This window comes from Agrilus planipennis, unplaced genomic scaffold, assembly GCF_000699045.2.
Source record: "Agrilus planipennis isolate EAB-ADULT unplaced genomic scaffold, Apla_2.0 scaffold180, whole genome shotgun sequence".
In the NCBI taxonomy this organism is placed as follows: Eukaryota; Metazoa; Arthropoda; class Insecta; order Coleoptera; family Buprestidae; genus Agrilus; species Agrilus planipennis.
Window position 1 is genome coordinate 520,124 of NW_020442427.1, and position 21,007 is coordinate 541,130.

A 21,007-nucleotide genomic window follows, 5' to 3' on the forward strand; every position below is an offset into this window, starting at 1 on the left:
ACGATTTTCCTGCTTTTCCATTTTTACGAAAACCACAGAGGCGTCTTGTTCAGCGTGCTGTCAAACCTACACTAGCAAGGAGATCGGGCTGAAACTATAGCTACAAGCTATCCAAGGATGGTACTATAGAATGTCACCTCAAGGTAGGCCTAGTGGCGTCATCTCTTGGTTAGGCCGGAAACTTATCAATCCACCCTCGTATTATACTATGTAGTGAAGAGAAATTGTTTGAATTAAATCCATTTCTAATTAACATTTTTCTTCCCCTACTACCGTACTTTTAATGTCAGAATCTTTCCACTGTCATCAGCAACCAAATCACCATTTGGAATATTAGTAGAGAAATAATGGAAGATGCAACAATGGTATTTAGAAGTAAATACTGTATTTGGAGCCTCACTTAACTTACATAATGCTACTTTATTACGTTAGATACGTTATGGTGAGAGAAATTTCATCTCTCCCTTCGGCGAACTTTTCCTACCCTATCTTATAGATAAGACTTCAAATACACTACGTACCTACTTATTGTTAAAACGATTCAAACGTCAACTTCTTCTCCTCTCTCTGACAGTATTACTATCTGAAAGATCTTGATCTAAGCTTTCCAAAACTACATTACCCAATCCCCAATTCAGTAAGAGAAATCGGAAGATTAATTCAGATAAGGATTAGAATTTTGTGACTTAGATAAATCCGATAACCTTGGTTATGACATTGTTTCATTGATCGATACTCCCTTGTTTTTGTGATCGATTTGCTTACGTTAATTTATTTACAATTTTATGGCAAATAAATTCTATGTTCATAAATAAATGTAATACCTTCAGTATGTTTGTCGAGCATAATTTCTACAAATGAAGTAATTATTGGACACGTTTTACCATTTGCCTTGGGTATAGAGAGAATAATAGTTCGGAGAATTGCTGTTCCGGCTGAAATCAACGAACTGCGCATACGATATTTGTTACCAACATAAACATAAATAATTCATACTATTGCCTCAAACATCAAATGCATTGCGTACGCTTTGGGGATTTTTGTTTATTAAGAAAACAAAATTTCAGTTTCTTTTACATTTTAATAACTAGTCGGGGTTTCCCGCAAGTCTCAATAGAATTAGCATATCCAGTTCTTTTTACAATAACGTTCAAAAAGGGACTTTGAACGTATATTTCTTTGTGTCGGAAAATTATTTCATCAACTGGGATAAAGGTCTGAATCTTCTAAGTAAATTTTTTCTCTTCTAGTTGGTTCATTTTGTGTTGGAACTGTCAACGGCGCACTGACGAGATCCAATGATATCGAAATCAGAATACTGGCTACCATGAACTTTTTATTCTGACGACTTTAAATTGATTATTGAATAAAAAAAAGAAAAACCTAACTCTCTGGTGAAGTGACCATTCCATCGACCGAATATACATTCTGATATAAATAGATTGTATACAGAACGGAATGTTCCCTTCAACTTCCTCGAAGAATAGAGATGGTGGGTGGCTGGTGGTAGATAAGGACCGAGCGGCATGGCCTAGAGGTCTAGACCATTGCTTAGCATTCGGGAGGACGCCGGTTCGATTCCGGGTCCGTCTGCCTTGGTCCAAGTTTTTCTGTGGTTTCCTTGGATCACTTAGGCAAATGCTGAGGCAGTAATATTCCACAGATAATCTTCCATTCTCTTCTGTCTTCATTTCGTCCGTCTCATCTTTCTCACCCGAACTACCACCACCCACCCATTCCCACGATTCCTGAAAGCAGGCTGATGAGGGCCTTCCGCCCTACCTTCCGGCATAGTCTGGAGGGACTGCCCGCCCACCAGCATTACTGGCTGGTGGGAATGAAACACCCAAAAGCAACCCCAGGTAGATAAGGGGAAAAAGATAATATGGACGAGATGAAAACAACTTAAGAGTGAAATAAATAATGTCAGTGGTTCAACATATGCCTTCACGATCTGACGAAACCACAATTGAAACCAAGCAGACGCACCCGGAAATCGAATCGAATGCTAATTGTAAGCTATAATAATCTAACCGCTAGACCACAATGGTCTTTGTTTACTGATTGTGAGTTCGTTCCTGAAAATGTTTATGACAACTGGTCCATTATTAAGAAATAATACCAGAGTGCCACAAGGCAGTATGCGTAATACAGAAGGAATGAAAATAGGAAAAATTAAGAATTTCACCACGTCTAGTGTTCATATATATATAACTAGTAAAGAATGACCAATGTCAAGACTGTTTACACTTTTTTCTTTCAAAATGGAATAAATAATTAACCTACTTAAACCGTAACGATTTCCGTTTCCCGAGATTGTTTATTCAGTTCTTGTCCATTCTCTTTTTACATTTCAAATGAAAATTATTGGTCTGTAAACAACCAAATAAACTCATTAGTCTTCAAGAATGTCATCGAATGTTTAATTCGTTATTGCATTTCTCTTTCGGTGTTTGCATATTGCAATCGCAAGGCATATAGACTTTTTATGCAGCAGCAACTATAGGCGTTAGAGATTACTAACTAATACCGTAAAATTAGAAATTAACAGCCAATTAAATGGCTTTAAGAATTCTCCTTGAAATTCTCGTAAACTAATCGTAGTTAATTCTAAAGACTTATAATAATCAAAGTTTTCATAATTTTATCCTAACAGAAGATTGTTTTTGTGTAGTTCGTGTATTTTTCCGTCATTTAGATATTATTGCTGTGTACGACGTTTCTACATTTACTTAAGGATTCACTTTGCTGAACAAACAAAAACAAAAGTTTTATTACACATCATAACCGCTTTAGCTGATCACTGATAATTANAATCAAAGTTTTCATAATTTTATCCTAACAGAAGATTGTTTTTGTGTAGTTCGTGTATTTTTCCGTCATTTAGATATTATTGCTGTGTACGACGTTTCTACATTTACTTAAGGATTCACTTTGCTGAACAAACAAAAACAAAAGTTTTATTACACATCATAACCGCTTTAGCTGATCACTGATAATTATTAGGCACTTACTGTTTGCTAGTGTTTACCAAAATACGTAAAATAGTTATAAAACATTACTTGACTGTAAATGTTTCTATTTATGGATTAACTGGTGTACATGTCTCTGTATGCTGGCAGTTTTTATCGCCGACATGTTAAAAATTTCTTTAAATATGTATACAAAAAAAGCAACGTCACTTAAGTATGTGCGTTATCGCCTGCTTACGACACACATCGGTGTTGAATTTTATCAAAGTCAGGTAAAATTCGTTTTAAAGGACCTTAAGCTTGTTACAAAGAATTATACAATTTTCTATGGAGGCCATGATGACCATAATATTCTTAACATAATTCTTTCAGTCAATTTGTCTGAACTATAATTTTAGGATTGGCCTGGTCAAGGACACTGCCCCTGTTTACCTTAGGGCAGCTACACCTTTGACTACACTCATAAAATAAAGTAGTTGGTGCCGCCGATGTTTATTTAGAAACATGGCTGTCAGAAATCCTTTGTACTGGGTTCATGCCTCACTTATGCTCAGGTCATGTTTAATAAAATTGTTTTTCTGTTCAGTTCAATTACAAGGTCAACAATACCTTAACCAGAAAAAAAAACGACAAATTGTCTGCGTGTCTTTGTAATCTTTAAGTCGAAAGAAGTTGCAAAAAAGAAGTTAAATTCGTTAGGTTTGCTCACGCGTAAATATGACGTTGCTAGGTAGCAAATTGACAATCGAAAGTGTTCGGCCGTCATAGAGTACGCTAATTAGCACCCATTCAATGAACGAAAATGAAAGTTAGCATATATGCAAATCGACTTATTGTATGCGTAACGACATATTAGCCGAATTACGCTTTGCCGCCTATATTACATATTTATGCAATTCATTTAACACGACAAATGAATTTATTATTAAAGAATTTTGATTATGTCATTTCAGTCAATTCTAAGCTGCATATTATATGTATATTAGCGATTCATTTCTAGGAATTTGGTTTTAATTGAGACCTTTTTATTGGAAGAAAATAAAAAGTCGCGAGTCGCCTTCAATAAAAAGAAGCCACTTCTATACTCGAGAATGGTTAATTTAGAGATTCAAAAAAGATTGTTAAAGGTGTATATGCTTGGAACGCGGCGCTGTCGAATGCGAAATATGGACGGTGGGTGCTGCGGAGAAGAAAAGGTTAGAAGCTTTCGAAATGTGATGTTACAGGTGAATGATGAGGATACCGTGGATAGAGATGGTTAGAAATGAAGAGGTATTAGAAAAAATAGGAGCACAGAGGGTTCTATGGAAGTCGTCAGTAAGATATAGGCGAGACAAGTTGGTAAGACACCTTCTCAATCATGAGAGTCTAGTCAGAGATATATTAGAGGCAGAAACGAGAGTCAGGGAGGGGTAGAGGTAGACTTAGGTTAGATTACTGTTCACAAATAGTTAAGGATGTAGGATGTTCTACGTTTCGGGAAATGCGAAGATTAGCTCAGGATAGGAAAAAGTGGAAGCGCGTGTCCAACCACTCTTAGGACTGACGACCTTGTCATGATGATGTTCAATCTCAATCTCAATCTCAATCATGAAGGTCTAGTCAGAGATATATTAGAGGCAGAAACGAGAGTTAGGAGGGGTAGAGGTAGACCTAGGTTAGATTCCTATTCACAAATAGTTAAGGATGTAGGATGTTCTACGTTGCGGGAAATGCGAAGATTAGCTCAGGATAGGAAAGAGTGGAGGTGCTTGTCTAACCACTCTTAGGACTGACAACCTTGTGATGATGATGTTCAAACGTTTGAATCAGATAAAGTAAACAATACCCAAGTAGCATACTCTCGCGAGATAGTCCGATTGATAGGAAAGAAAGCAAAGAAATGGGGCACACCTAATGCCGCATAAGAACTCATCACTCCAAAAATCTGGTACATTTTTAGAAATTACCCTTGTGTTGGTTTCTTTTCCTGAAAGAAGAGGTAGGCACCTACAGCTAATACGCTGGACTTATTATGCCGGACCACCCCGTAATACTTGTTTATCATAATAAAGTACCATAAAAATTCTAGTCACTAACAACATTAAATACCTTATACCTTCACCGCTGTTGGCATCGCAGCATCAGATTTAGCAACAGCTGCTGCGATGAAATGAGGCGACATTCAGTCTTATGTATATTAAAGAACGCGGAATGCAACGTTTTATTTCTTCGTGTTTTCTTCGGCACACATCAACTGGGATCCCAAAACAACTTCCAACAGGGTATCTAATTTTTTCTATTCCTTAGCATTTTATGACAATGTAATACTATAAAATAATTCGAAGTGGTCTGCATTCTGTCGAAACTGCCAGACGCGGATCGCGATTTCGATCTTTTTGGATCTCATCAGCGCGTCGCAGGCAGCTCCGACAGAAAACAGACCAACATTTACCTGCTGTCTTAACAGCGTGTTTTAGAGAACACCACAAATGGCGCGGTAAACGCCATCTGTAGTACGATGCTACATTTTAGGATTACGTATGCTCCAACAAGGTCGATTTAAATATATGGATATCTACTCGCTGAAACGAATCCCGGCGTAGCTAACCATTACGTGATAGACACGTTACCATAATCGAATAAAATAATTCGAAGTGGTCTGCATTCTGTCGAAACTGCCAGACGCGCTGATGAGATCCAAAAAGATCGAAATCCCGATGACGAAAACAAAATTAAATAACAGTGAAAGCAAAATTTATAACAATGTAATATGAGAAAACTGCTGTATGTCGTAGGTATTTAAATCAGTTGTAAACTCTTTTTTTAAACGAACACCGGACATTTTTTGGATATCCTATACGAATTTCTAAAGAAATCGTTTTGGTGTGTTTAGTAGATGGCTTTTGATGAAAATCGGTTCAGCTGTTTCCTGGGTTTTCGTTTCCCATCGAGTAGTTAGTGTGAGATCTTTCTCTGCTCGATGTATTGTATTGCGACTGACCATGGAGCTCGATTGTTGTGCATCAGCATTCATCGTCTCATACGATGAAATGCTACGGGCTCATGCTGGAGATAGGAGAGAGAGTAATAAGTACAATAATGGAGAACTCGGGAGAACTCCTTGGTGGTCATTGCACCTTGTTCGCCGATCGACTGCATGGCGACGATGCGGCCCACCAACATTCGAGATTGCCCTAGAACCTGCAACCGCGAGAGAACTCGCCGAAGAGAAAATTGTTTGGGTGTTCCATATTCGGAGCGTGATGGAATCGTTGGAATTGATGGACTTGGGCTGACTAACGCGCGTTCCGGTCGGTCCGTTGAATGGTGCCTCGAGGCTCTTTCGCTGCACTTCCACGTTTTATGAGACGATCATCAGACTGCTGTACAAGGTCTGTGTCGTCGGTACGATTGATGTATTGAGAGAACTGTAATTAAGATGTTAAAAAAATTATAGTCATTCCAACAATAAAAGGAAACTTGCACCCAAGTCTAGAAGAGAAAGACAAAAATAATTTATCATCGGACTATCATGTAACTTTTACTGTCATTTATTGTTCTTTATTTTATATCTAACCATTGATGTTCTATATCTATAAAATCGAAGCGGACACCTACTTATGTCGATTGACTAGTTGGCAGTTTTTATAAATCGGCTTTCTCTGTAACAGTAACATAGTGACAATCTGACAACTAGCCAAGTTACGTTACATTGTTGGTTTGCTGTTGCTTGTTGATTAATACACGGAGGTGAAATCGGATCAAGTAATTTATTAATCGGCACAGCAACGTTCTTTGGAAAATGATTTTGCGTCAGTGGATTTTAAGTAATGGATTCTTGCTTAGAACGTTACCCGTTTACACGTCCGCTACATATATAGGTACAGGTCTAGATGATGGCCCCCACCTCCTTCGGGGGTGGGGAGGGGGGGATCGAAAGAGGGGGTCTCCCCCAACACTGTACCATAAAAAGTTCGCCGCGCTCTCACCCCAATAAAAAGTTATAGGGGTTCAAAGTTAATAAATATGGCAATTTTTATACATTTCTAGGCATGTAAATATTTATAGTCATTCTTAAACAATATTCAAAGGTAAAACTAATGGAAAAATACATAAAAATATTGAGAAAGTTGTATAAAACATTATTTAAATATGTTTATCAATAGGGTAGGTTAGGTTAGGTTAGGTTAGGTTATCGGGTTTTGTTCAAGTGACCACCCTCTTTCGATCCCCCATCTCCACCCGCTTGAAAATATTTTTTTTATTGAATTTTATTTGAATTATAGTGTATGATAATTGTCAAAATAATCAACTTTCAACCCCCATGACCTTTATAGGGGTGAGACCGCCGCAAATTTTTAATGGGTTTTACTCTTTCGATCCCCTTTACCCTCACCCCCATCTAACCCCCATAACTTTTTATGGGGGTGAGACCGCTACGAACCTTTTATGGTACATTGGTGGGGGAGACCTCCTCTTTCGCTCCCACCCACCCCCACCCCCTTCGGGGATGGTGGCCATCATCTAGAAATTTACCCATATATTGCTAGCAGGTTTATCTAAATTCAAACATAAGCGGGTTTAACCAGTGTGTTAATGGTAAATAATGAGCGTGTTGCATTATCAGCCTCTTTGTTAGCAGTTTATCTAATCAAAACTTTAAGGTCCTTGTTACAAAAATGAACACGATGAACCTTTAAAAAAAAAATGATAACGATAAAGGCAATAATCGTGTAAAAACGTTATATCTCTTTCTTCATCCAATTTATCTATTAATTATTTTGTATTTAATCGAAAAAGTAAAAGTTTTATTAAAATATCTACAAAAGGTGTAATCAATGTAGGTATTGTTGTTTTGAGATACCCGACTTCCTGGATACTAACAATTATTTTATTTTTAATTTTTATTATTATCATTACATGAACTTTTAAACAGTATGGAATTCTGAAAAATTCCAGTTCCGGCTTGTTATTGATACGATTTAATGTCATAGTGCATTGATACGGATATGTATTTACTGTAGCGTTAAGTAAATAATAAAGCAAATAAATGAGTTTAATTGCACCACTAATAAAATTTTTTTTACAAGCTTTATGAAAACAATACGCTGCACAATAGAATTATGTTTTCAATATCGTATCAGTATCGCAGGTGAACATTCGATTGCGATAACAGAATTTTACGATCAAGAATTATAAAAAAATATAACTTCACAGTCATGTAGTATAACGCGTTGTATGTGTTTCCTATCGGGATTAGAAATAATTTCATCAATTACTGATTGCTTATCGGAATTGGTGCTTTTAGTAACATAATATAAAACACATCAATCATAATCTACTTACGAAAATAGGTAATGCACATTTTACACACAATTCATAAGTGCATAAGCGATTTCTATGCAGGTGTTCGGATGAGAACTAGAACTTCCTATGTGGCGCCCTGATGAGAGAAATGCTGGAACATTGTAACAGAGAATCACAGATTGGAATGGGAAAAATAATGGGGCCTTCTCTACCTCTATTTAATGGTGCTTCTGCAGGTGGCGATATCATGAACCCAAGATGACTTACCTGTGTCACAATGCCACAAGCAATCCGACAGATAAAAGGACTTCAAACATCTGACCAGTATAGGCTAGTACTACAAAAGGCCCAGAAGGTTGAGGAGGGAATCTTTCCTGCCTGCCCAACCGATCTTGTTGTTATTCCCTTAGTGACGGTGGGGTGGAGGTGACCCCGCTCTATTAGCGAGTCTGCTAAATAGCTCCCATCCGCACTACAGGCTCTGGAGGAGCGGGCCTTCCCTACTTCCTAAATCCTAGATAGAATATGTAGAGGAGACTTAGATCGTCGTGTGTTAATTGAGTGTATCTCAATCCCTCGTCCAAGAAGGTAGTGGTGAAATTACCACATTAACCAAAGTAAACCGGGGGCAACATCTTAAGTATGGAACTGATTCGATTGCGGGCTTTTCTACCCTAATTCTAGGATTCTGTAATTTCCTAACGTTGTACGCCTAGCTGTTGGGTCAGTAATATTCCATAGATTATTATTCACTGCTCATCTGTCATCATATCGTCCGTCTCAGCTGTCTCTCCCCTTTCCCAATTCTCAGTATTCCAAAGAACTAAAGTGTAGGTCTGAGGAACAGTCCGCTCTTCAACACTAGACAGCATGTTGTTTTAGTACAAAGAAAATGATATACAGAATGTATACCAACTATTATAAAGTTAATTTATTATTTGGACATTGGATATTGGAGGTTTCCGGGTTTGTTGGCCATGGTCTAAATTGGTTGATAATTCTACCTTCCAACCATGAAATCCTATTGGAGTTAATTAATTAATTTATTATGTTATGATAATATGCACTTGACATTGTGAATTGATTAAAAAGCGAAGTGGGATGCGTCATTTCCAAATTGAAATATTTTTGATTAGATTTTAAGTTGATAGTCACGTTTCGTTGCACTCTATTATTTTTCAATTATTGTTGTATGTAATTGGCACGTTTCAAAACATATTTTTCCTATCTCAACTGAAATCATTATGGGGTGCATTTGTTTTTGTTTTTGACCTACATCAATTCGAGGAGATTATCAACGACCTTGTTTTACCCATTTGTGCGGATGACTAAAACAAATACTATTCGAATTAATCATCAATTTAATTTTTTGTCAAATACTATTGTACTGAACCAAACACTAGAAACAGCGTTAGATTTCTAATTGATTTTTCACCTACAAAAAAGTAGATAGGTATGTAAACTATGGACTTTGATTTCTTCTTTCCTGAATCTGAAAAGTGTTTCGTAATGAACTTTTAGAATTTGTACAGTAATAATGCAGATTTTTTGCAGTTACTCTCACCTACATGTTGACTTCCTTGAATTGTTGGATTATTTTCTGCCTAAGCGATTCTAAATATTTAACAACTGGAGAAATCACATATTGAAAAAAAAACGGTACAAAGTTCATTTAAACCAAGAGTGACGTCCAAAGCTAATAATAATTACCTTCTTTATTTATGTGTTAATTGGGTATCAGCACAGGTTACAATGATTTTTCAACTTTTTCTAATCAAAATATGATGTACTTATTTATATTAAGTTTGCTAGCTCACAAATCGGATCAATATAGTCTGAACCTTCAATCGCGAGTGTCACAAGTAAGAATTCTGTTTGAAACTAAAACCACTCTCAGTTTTGTGTTGTTCACATTTATATTTATTGGATTTCAAAACTAAAGATAATATTCTAACCACAACATTCACCACGAACGAAGGTAACCATACAACTTTTCTATACTATGTTGGGATACTTTAGAAGATTTGGATAACGTTGTACACACAAGTTTGTAAATATTTATATTGACCAAAAATTTCGTATCAGAGCAATGGGATTTGCGTGATATCGCATTTAAAGTAATTGTGTCGACTTTATACGTCCGTTGTCATTGGACAAAATTGTAGGTAGAGGCCCCGCAGGCTCCATGATGAGTACAAGAGCATTTTTGATTTGTTTTATTGAAACGAAGATTGTAGGAAGAATATGATATTACGTAACCTTATGGTTAACTGCACTGAATGTACCAAATTATCATAACTAATGAACTAGAATTATCCAAGTTGAATTGCAGCGTATTTCCCTATCATAAGTGGAGTGTATTTTTCCTGTAAAGGTCAATGGAAAAATAAAAAGAAATGCAAATCCAGTTACAACTGAAGCAAACAGGTTGTCGAAGAAAATGAACAAACAAGAAAATAATATATTACGGTTTTATGTACATAGTTGAACATCTGCTTAATACATACTTATTTATTGTCGAAGGAAAACATGTTTACGTGGCAATTTCTTGTGAATTTTAGCTTATTAACATAACCACTGCACCATATAATATCAGATAGAAGCGAAGTCCTTTTTGTTTTTTTCTTTTCTTTTTTTTTGGAAAATTAAAAAATGCCAAGAAGATATCCATATGCCACACATAATTTATTGATACATGTGGGTATCTATGAATTTATAAATCTCTATTGGTTGACGCTTTTCCAATTATTAACAGCCATCTGCTCAACGGTACCTAAAATACTGACAGTGGCGTAGCAATGGAAAAGCTGCGGAATCCAGAGCTCAAGGAGCCCACAGACATCATGATCTCACTATTGTTGTGTCACCCGTGTAAACTCCGCAGTGTGTACGTGTCAAAAGGTTTCTACCTTCGGCAATCAAAAGGAAACACAGATTTGACCGAGACCGCTGGAAAGGGAGTCTCCGTTAGGATCTTTATGTCACTAGACTTGATCGTAACCGTTGGAAGGGGTTTCTCCGTTGGGACCTTTATGCCAGTAGATTTGACTGAAACCCTGGAAGGGGAGTCTCCATTAAGACCTTTATGCCACTTCTGATAACTGCAGTATTTCATAGTGTTTCACAATGCTCTACAGAGGTATCAAACACTACGAAGTAATGGAATTTGTAGTAAATAACTGTAGATACAGATACGAGGGTGGATTGATAAGTTTCCGGCCTAACCAAGAGATGACGCCACTAGGCCTACCTTGAGGTGACATTCTATAGTACCATCCTTGGATAGCTTGTAGCTATAGTTTCAGCCCGATCTCCTTGCTAGTGTAGGTTTGACAGCACGCTGAACAAGACGCCTCTGTGGTTTTCGTAAAAATGGAAAAGCAGGAAAATCGTGCTGTCATCAAATACTTTTATTTGAAGGGGTTAACGCCGAAGGAAATTAAAAAAGAGATGGACTCAACACTGGGGACATCCTCCCCGTCATATTCAACCGTTAAGCAGTGGGTTTCCGAGTTTAAAAAGGGTCGTGTGAGCACCTCTGATGGGCCTCGCTCAGGACGCCCCGTTGAGGTCACAACTCCAGATATGATCGAAAAAATTCATCAAATAGTGCTGGGAGACCGCAGATTGAAAGTGCGTGAGATAGCTGAGACCTGTAAGATGTCATATGAACGTGTGCAACATATTTTGCACCAACATTTGCATATGGAAAAGCTCTGTGCAAGATGGGTGCCGCGTTTGCTAACAGTCGACCAAAAATTGATTCGAAAAAACATTTCTACCGCAAATTTGTCATTGTATAAGCGTAATCCAAGCGAATTTTTGCGTCGATTCGTAACCGTTGACGAAACGTGGGTCCACCACTACACTCCTGAAACCAAAGAACAGTCTAAACAGTGGATTGGACCAGGGGAACCAACTCCAAAGAAGGCAAAAACAATTTTTTCGGCGAACAAGGTTATGGCTACTGTTTTTTGGGATGCAAGAGGTATTATATACATTGATTACCTTGCAAAGGGTAATACTATCACTGGTCAATACTACGCAGACTTATTGCAACGTTTGAGCCACGAGGTGAAAATTAAACGACCTCATCTGGCGAAGAAAAAAATCTTGTTTCATCACGATAACGCACCAGCGCACACGTCAATCGTTGCGACGGCTAAAATCAACGATCTAAAGTTTGAATTGATGCCGCACCCTCCTTACTCTCCAGACCTAGCCCCGAGTGACTATTTTCTGTTCCCTAATCTCAAAAAATGGCTTGGCGGTAAGAGATTTGCGGACAATGAAGAAGTAATCGAAGCTGTAAATGGTTATTTTGAGGAGCTTGACGAATCAGTCTATAGAGATGGCATTAATAGACTGGAACACCGCTATGAGAAATGTATCAGCCTTGGAGGAGATTATGTTGAGAAATAAAAAAAAAAAATTTTTAAAAACCTTGTTTTTCTTGGTCAGGCCGGAAACTTATCAATCCACCCTCGTATATTGAATAACTGCTACTTACTTGAACCTCGAAATACTCATCAATCAGCCTGGAAACAGATAGAATAGATACACTCTTATTCATAGGGTGAGAGAGGTCTTTGGGCTAACAAAATGATAAACATTTTTATAAAATCATCCGGAGACTTCGAACCCCACATTTGCTTGACATTTGAAAGAACTCCGGTTCGATTCCAGATCCATCTGCCCTGGTCCAAGTATTTATGTAGTTTCCTCGGATCACTTCGGCAAATGATGCATTAGTAGCTGCCGGGTATGAAACAACCAAAAGTTTTCCCTGTCGCCAGTTTGCCCCGAATCAATCATCAGAAGAGACCTCTTGAAAATGCCCACACTCGCGAAACAAAATATCTGAAACTCTAAACGACGCCTAAGCCCGAAAGGTAATAGTAGCGTTTCTATGAAGCACTCTTATCATTGGTTGACTCACTTTTGAAACACCTATCAAAAATTTATGCAGGAAATAAGATCATCTTTGTTTCATTGTTTCTTCGAAATGAACGTAGAGACATTTTCTAACCCGAAAACGCAGTTGGATTCGCGTATCACTGCCTACATTTCTGACGTCAAAAAAAAGGCTCAGCCACGATGATGATTTTATTTGAAAACTAAATTATCGCGCCGTAAAAGGATGTAAATTTTATCAGTGGATTTATGTACAGTCGTTAGTTTTAATCTTTAATTGTGCTATCAATAAAAGTGTAGGTACTAACTTGTCTCGAAGTCGATTAGTTTGCTGTCGGTGGAGTGCAGTGGGTCATTTGAAAGTGGTTGTTTCAATGAAGGTAAAGGTCAAATACTATCTAATAAAAACCATAAACTCCCTACTTGAAAAGAACTTATTAATTTGCGATGTAATCTAACGCTTCTGTTTGTACCTTTATGTATCGAGCTTAATTGCCGTCATTTTTGCAAATCAACTTTACTTTCATGAACGTTAACGTTATCCTAAACACTAGAAAGGGTCTGTATTCTGTATATTAGGTATATCCTACATGTGTGATTAAAAGTTTGAAGTTCCTTAATGCTGATCTCCTAAGGGGCGGTAATAATTGGAAACGATAACTAGTAGAGAAACGATGGATGAGGTTATTACCAAACTTGAACCAATTTGCTTTTATGTTTCAAAATGTTGCACATTTTTCAGATGTAAATTGCTGTGACATTATTTAGATTGATAATTACTCCATAAAACAAAATTGCCAACAAGAACAATGCAGTTTATTAGTAATTAGTATCTTAATTGTTGTATGACAAACTGTAATTCGTAATCTTCAAACGATTTTCGCCGAACCAAAAAACAAAGTGATGAATGTCATTGAAATTTGTCATACGTACATACACAGAATCGTAGCCAGACTGTATAATCTGGATCAGGATAGGCTGGAAGGCGAAACTTTTCCATAATTGTGTCTACAGTGGGTATTACACAGAGGGATCACAGGGAGTAGGCACTGCTTAATGTTAATTCTTGATACTTCTGCACGATAAAAATCGTATAAAGACACAGAATCCTAAGTCATTTTCATGGTTTAGTGGTTAATTATATATATAAGTACCAACATAATTGAACGTATTGTGCTTCTGTACGATTTTGTTCGCATATTAAAAGGATGAAACATGAGGTTCGTAAATAACTGTTGTGGACTGTTAGTCATGAGAAATATAGGTGTAATACTGAAAATAAGATATTCATGAAGATACACCAACGTCATTAGTTGTAACTCATTAAAAAGTTAATTGAAAATTTTGGTGGAGGCGCCGGGGCAATTTAAAATAAAGGCTAAAATTGAGCAATAAATTCGGTTTAATTGAAGTAATTTGATGAATTTTCATTATTAAACTATTTTTTTCCATGGTCATGCAGTTAGAGATGCCATTTCTGTTTACAATAAATTAATTTATAACTTGTAATATACGTAGGCATAGACAACCCAACATACAGCAAATATTACACCTCTAATAATAATGTAACTACAAAGATAACTGGAAAACTATTTTTGTCACGAAAATAACCATTTTACGTGAAACTTAATACTATCCTAGAACAAAATATTTCGAGAAAATAGTTAATTAATTAGTAATATTTTCAAAGACATCTTGTAAAATTTGCCTGAAAGCTATCAGATACTTAGTTCTATTTGCAAACTCTAGAAACTTATTTAATAACTAATTACGAGTTTTTAGTTAATGTTTATTTTAATCTATCGTCTGAATGCAAAAATTAAGCTATTTAAGAAGATTTATTAACGTTATCGACAATAATTAAAAAAGTATATTGAAATTTCTGGTGAAGGCGCCGGGACCATTTTAAGCAAAAGCCTTGATTGAGTTGTAATTCTGGTTTTATTTGAAGAAATTGATAAATTTTCATCTTTAAAGGTGTAACTAAGGATGCTAATTTATAATTTTTTTTAATAATAAATTAAAGAACTAAATTTTAACATAATATTTAGACAGCCCAACATACAGCAAATATTACAATCCTCATAACGTAACTATAAGAAAATTTGGAAACTTTGTTTTCACGGAAATAACTGTTTTACTGAAATTCGAAGAAACCACCAAATATTCGTTTAAAAAATAATTACTGACGAAGTAGTATTTTTAATCCTCTTACAAATATTTATTTATTGGTACCAAAAAGTACTAAGTTACTAATTATGAGTACTAATGTATTAGTCTTGTATCTTATTGTCGAAAATAAGACGTTCATAATAATGCACAAATATTATCTGCAAAAATTGATTGGAAATTTTGGTGGAGGCGCCGGGACATTATAAAATAAAGACTAATTAAGCAATAATTGTTTCATTGAATTAGATTAATGAATTTTCAGTTTTAAATCACATTTTTTCATGTAGATGCAGTTAAAAATGCTTATGTTGTTCTTTTTCGAATACGGTACAGTCAAAAACTTTAGAAAAAAAACACTATTTTTTTTATTAAAAACGAAATATTAAAAGTTTAATACAAATCATCCAAATTTATATGTAACAGTATTGAGTTCTTTAATTAATTTAATAAATAATACTCCCTATTTTACCTTTGGCACCCTTTTTGTCTTTACTTCTGGTCACTAACATAATTTATTCTTTTCAGCCATGTCGCAGGAGACTGCAACAGAAACTGCAGCCGCGAACGAGACTGGTAAGTCCAAAAAACTTATTAATGTATTTATTTCTATTTTTATTACTGCAACTCAGTTTTTTGTGTAGATTTTATAACTTATGAGGAATACCACCTTTTTCGTCGAGCAAGAAAATTATATTGCAGCTAAATATAAACTTATTACAATTTTTCAAACTGTATTACCACAAAAAAAAAAAACAAAACAGAAAAAAAACAGCAGAAAGTCAGGGTGTCGTCATCTGGTGTAATTTGCTGTTGACAAGTTCGAAGTCGCCATTCGGTAGCTTTAAAGTTTTCTTTCATTGGCATTCAAATTACAGTGAACTTGTTAAAATTGTTTATTAATGTTTGTAGTAACCTATCTTGAGGAAAAGTATTTCTGTGGTGACTTATATCTAGTGCACAATAGGTGGCGGTATAGTATAGTTGAACATTACAGCAAACATGAATTATGTAATACCTTGTCTTCAATCATAGATGGCAGCAGATGCTCGTTTATAAATCAACACGTTTGAATGATTTAGTCCACAGATGTCCGTCAATGACTGAATTCAGAATTGATCAAAACCTGGAAATTACTTTGTATCCGAGTTTGATAACATTTTAGATAATTATTGAAATTAATGTAGAAAAGGTATTTTTTGTAGAAATCACTAGGATTTATATCGTTCGTTGGAACACGAGTATAATACAATGGCCATGAAAAAATTAACAAAAAAAATATAATTCATCCTAATCAGCAATCACAAAATTGATACCTAATGCGTAAGAAAACAGAAAACATAAAATTAATATAGACATATTAGATTTAAAATTTTGTTTGTCCTCATTTGGCGATTTCTCTTCGTGGAAGGTCGGTAGCAGGGTCTGGGGGTACTGTGAACATATCCGGTTCCAATGTATGTTCGAAAGGCCATGTCATATCATCGAACAAAGGTGGCACTGCGGACACGAACGACATTCTCTGTCTTATATCTGGTAGATACGGAGATTCCAGAATGAATTCCAATAGACGATACTCTGGAAGAATGCTCTTCCATTTATTTTTGCCTTCCGCAGTGTTCGTGTCCATGGTGGCACTACTTTGAGTTCTTGTTAAAGAGGGTGAAGAAGTGATACTGAATGTTTCAATGGTTGTTGTTGAAGCTCCAATGGTGAACGCGATCGATTGGTTGTCAGATATTTGTTTCATATCCTTTTCGGCCTGTATGTTGATGCACAGTGCATGGAGTTTTTTAACACACAACGAGACGTACTGAAACGTTTCTTGTAAATTGTCCGCTTCAATTTTTTGTAACAACCTCGGTGGTTTTGCCGTGATAGCCGTCCAGCCTGTTAACAGTCTTTTGTACAGGTGGTGAAAGGGAGCTATGAATTTTATTTTTACTAACTGTGTCCCATACTTGCTCAGTAAATGCTGTACGAACTTCAATAGTACGTCTTCGGAGCCTTCTGTTACGTGACAAAAATAATGTGGATAATAAAGTAGCATTCCTGTCAAACGCTCTTCGCAGTATTCGGCATTTATTTCTTCGACAATGCCTCGAAGGGCTTCCCCTATTCCCCATTCCCAAGAGGTTCCCATACTGTGCTGGGCAATTATCATTACCCTTTGGATGTACGTTCGTCTTTCTGCTATTTTTAGATTTTCCTGCAGATTATCGTACAACGAAACTCTCACTGGTTCACTTAGGTTAGTTATGAGTGGCATGTTTTCGTTAAAAAAGTTACTGCTGACAAAAAATACTTTTTATAAGCACAAAAAAACTCAAAAACGTTCTTTCACAAATAAAATGTCAATAATTCTAAAATCATTTATTTTATCATCGCTGTCATAGTGAAAAATGACAAATAGAAAATCTAGTTTCATCACATGCAGCTAAACCAGAATGTTCACTGAAGCAACCTTCTAAATTGCATCGATATGTTGTCGATCCCTTGTCATGGGGATCCCAACTTTTCAACACATTCACCACGTTTTTTAAACGGTTTTCCAATTTATTTTGGAAATCGCAAAAATCCATCACAAGATTAGAACGGTGACGCGTTTGGCTTTGTTCGACGACATTAAATCAATTAGCGTCACACTTACGCTTCTAGTCAATGGAACCGATCTTAGGAAAGCACATGTTTAAATCGAGAGAGGTGTGTTTTATTTATTTGTATTTGCTTCGTCCATTTGCTGGCCAACACCATTAAAATTATTTATGTGTCTTGTCTTGTAGTCGATTTGGCAAAAATAACTTTTGATCCATGACTCTTGTCACTGCACAGTTCATGATAAAGTACTTCTGGGTCCAGTGGTTAGTTTTTTTTTTTAAGAAAAGCATGAGTCAACCGCAATTTTTTGACGCTCGCAACCTTTGATAGACGCAAAATGGATAAGGATAATGGCTTCTTATTATTTATTTTTAATTGAAACGAGACAATCTTCATTATGAAACACTAAAATCCAAAATTCCACCGAAAAACAACTTAAAACGCGTTTCAGGATCCAGTTATAGTCACCTATCTACACAAAGTTTTATTTTTGGCTCATTGAAGTTAAAAAGGGTTATCTTTTCTTTATATTTAAAGAAATAAACAGTTTAATGGGTTTGTTTAAACTAATTATTCTGTAAACATCGCTGCAAATTTTCCGTTAAAATATTCCCTAAATAGCAGCAGCAATAAATTGATAGTAAGTAATGGTTTATGTTAATGCTTCTTACTGTTATGTTAGTGACTTTCTGTATGCATTTGTTTGGGTTTTTGGAGTCGCTTTTGTTGATTCTCGTAATTTTTTTTTGCAGGCTCAGAAGTCCCTAGCTTGTCGCATCTCGGTAAGTACCCTTTTAATACAAAATTTTGTCTGTTTGTGAAGCGATCGAAAAAGGTTGCGATTTAGAAAATTCCCCATATGACGCAAATTATCTGGGAAACTATATTTGGTTACGAAACACGTTCAATTAGTATACAGTTTTGTGGCAAATCGGTTTTTCGTGTATAAATTTGTCGTATAATATTATTAAACATACATTAATTATACACGATGTGTATATTCATTCATTTTTTATCTGTATTAAATATACATAATAGGTTTTTATGATGAGTCTATTTTTAGAAAATCATTCATGGAAATTTAAACTATCTATATACACAGCGGTTTAGCACAATTTACGTACATACTTATTAGTGTTAATTTATGTAACAAGGGGTATGTAATTAGGTATGTGTAGTAATTCTAGTAAAACAAACTATGAAATTAAAATGGTACACTTTTTACAAGCTTTCCCGGAAAACTCGTTTATCTTTAACAAAACTATTGACGTAATTGCGTTAACTAATCGTAAAATATAGCGCATTCTATGAATTTGGTTATTTAATTAACTAGCGAAAAATTCTTTTTGCGACATTTTAGGAGTTTCATAAAAATACATTCTTATGTAAGTTACTAAAGAGTACTTATCGTTTGTGAGAATTTGTACAATTTGTAATTTAACTAATTATTGAGTTAAAAAATGCAAAAACTACATACGTTTTTAATAAATTTCATTTATTAAATCATGATGCAAAAAAATCATAAGAGAAAGTAGTTATGAAAGTTTAAAACTACAGCCAAAACATGAAGAGGTTATTTTCTGGCTTATTCTAAGGGTATTTCTTCCTTCAATGCATTCTGAAAGCCACTTTGTTTGAAAGATACAAGGCGATAATTGTTTTTCGACAATATAAAACTTGTCAGTCCACAGGAACTGTTGAATATCACTACCACTAGCTAGAATGCATCATGCATCCAATCTTCTCCTCATTGACTTCCGAACTCTTTCGAAAGCAGCATAGTCGCTTCTTATTGAACTAGTCCTACTATTATCCGAATTATCACCTGATCGGAATTGTTGTTGTTGTTAAAAGATAAAAGGTATAATATGTATCAAATTGGGATTTTCCAAGAAGCGTTCATATTCGTGTTTCTTCAAAACAAAGAAGCTTCCAAAAACCATAATCAAAAGACAAAAGATCCAAAATAACCCAAAAAATAACCTCTTGAAGTTTTGTCGTATGTTTTATGTTGTATATTAAAGTTTTTACAATTTCCTAGTACGCAATTGCGCGATTGAAAATTACGGTTTCGTAGAATGAGGCAATTTTTCTGGTTTTCTTGACCTATCTGTTTAGTATCAGATTTGTTAATAGACTTCATCATACGGATGTTTCTGAGCGACCTTTCGGAAATAGGTTCTCCAAGGCCGATCTGTCCATTAATAAATTATATCGGACCGAAGATGAATTTATTAAGTACTTACAACATTCGTCCAGGTGAATTGCATATGTACCTATCTACCCATAAATATTTTTCAAACACTCGCAAAATAAAAATATAACGGGTTCATAGAAATTATTCTAATTTATATGTGTGTTCTAGTTAGTGTTGCCCAAACGCAAGAACAAGACGAGACTTAGCCAGTCTTGGTCTTGGTCTTGCGCCAATACACCTGGTCTTGGTCTTGGTCTTGCGCTCCCAGTCTTGGTCTTGGTCTTGGTCTTGGTCTTGCGCTCCCAGTCTTGGTTTTGGTCTTGGTCTTGCAGCAAGAGTCTTGCAAGTCTTGCAATTACCTATTAGTCTATTACTATTTATTAAAGTTTACTTTAAATCCTAGAAAAACGTATTAGAATTGGAACATTGTGAGCTTGAATGAATATAGCCATAGTAAAGATCAAGCAGATTAATAAATAACTGAAGATTTGATAAGAAATTCGAAAAATCAACTGACCTATATGTCGTTTTCCATGGAAGTAACTGTTTCTTAATAAACATTTATGATCCTTGCTTTCTACCGCGCCGCCTCGCCACGTGCCGGCTCTATGATAAGGATGCCGCCGCAAATCAAACAATAATATAAAGCGTGTAAAAAAATTCGAAATTATTTTGCATGAGTATACCTACACCCTATGGCGGCAATCAAATAGTGTCAAATGTTATGATTTCGGCGTGGCGGCAACGATTGTTTTAGATTTCAAAAGAAGCCGCCGGCGCGTGTATCATAACCATGTACTTCCGAAAAGCGGCAAATTTCTTTGAGAAGTAAGTACAAAACCTTTGATGCCGCATTATCAAAGTGCCG

The 21,007-nt window shown here is 35.8% G+C and overlaps 1 protein-coding gene across 6 annotated transcripts in view; it reads left to right on the plus strand.

Moving 5' to 3' along the window:
• The window catches only part of LOC108740552, a 182,088-nt gene that overhangs the window by 68,492 nt on the left and 92,589 nt on the right, over positions 1-21,007 (plus strand). For 3 of the 6 annotated variants that reach the window (XM_025980238.1, XM_025980242.1, XM_025980237.1), the window contains exons 2-3: positions 15,873-15,920; positions 18,695-18,724. In XM_025980238.1, the coding sequence (XP_025836023.1) occupies positions 15,873-15,920; positions 18,695-18,724 (78 nt within the window). Of the gene's footprint in view, positions 1-1,908; positions 2,015-15,872; positions 15,921-18,694; positions 18,725-21,007 lie in introns of those variants that run through there. The other 3 variants (XM_025980241.1, XM_025980240.1, XM_025980239.1) reach the window with 2 other exon arrangements.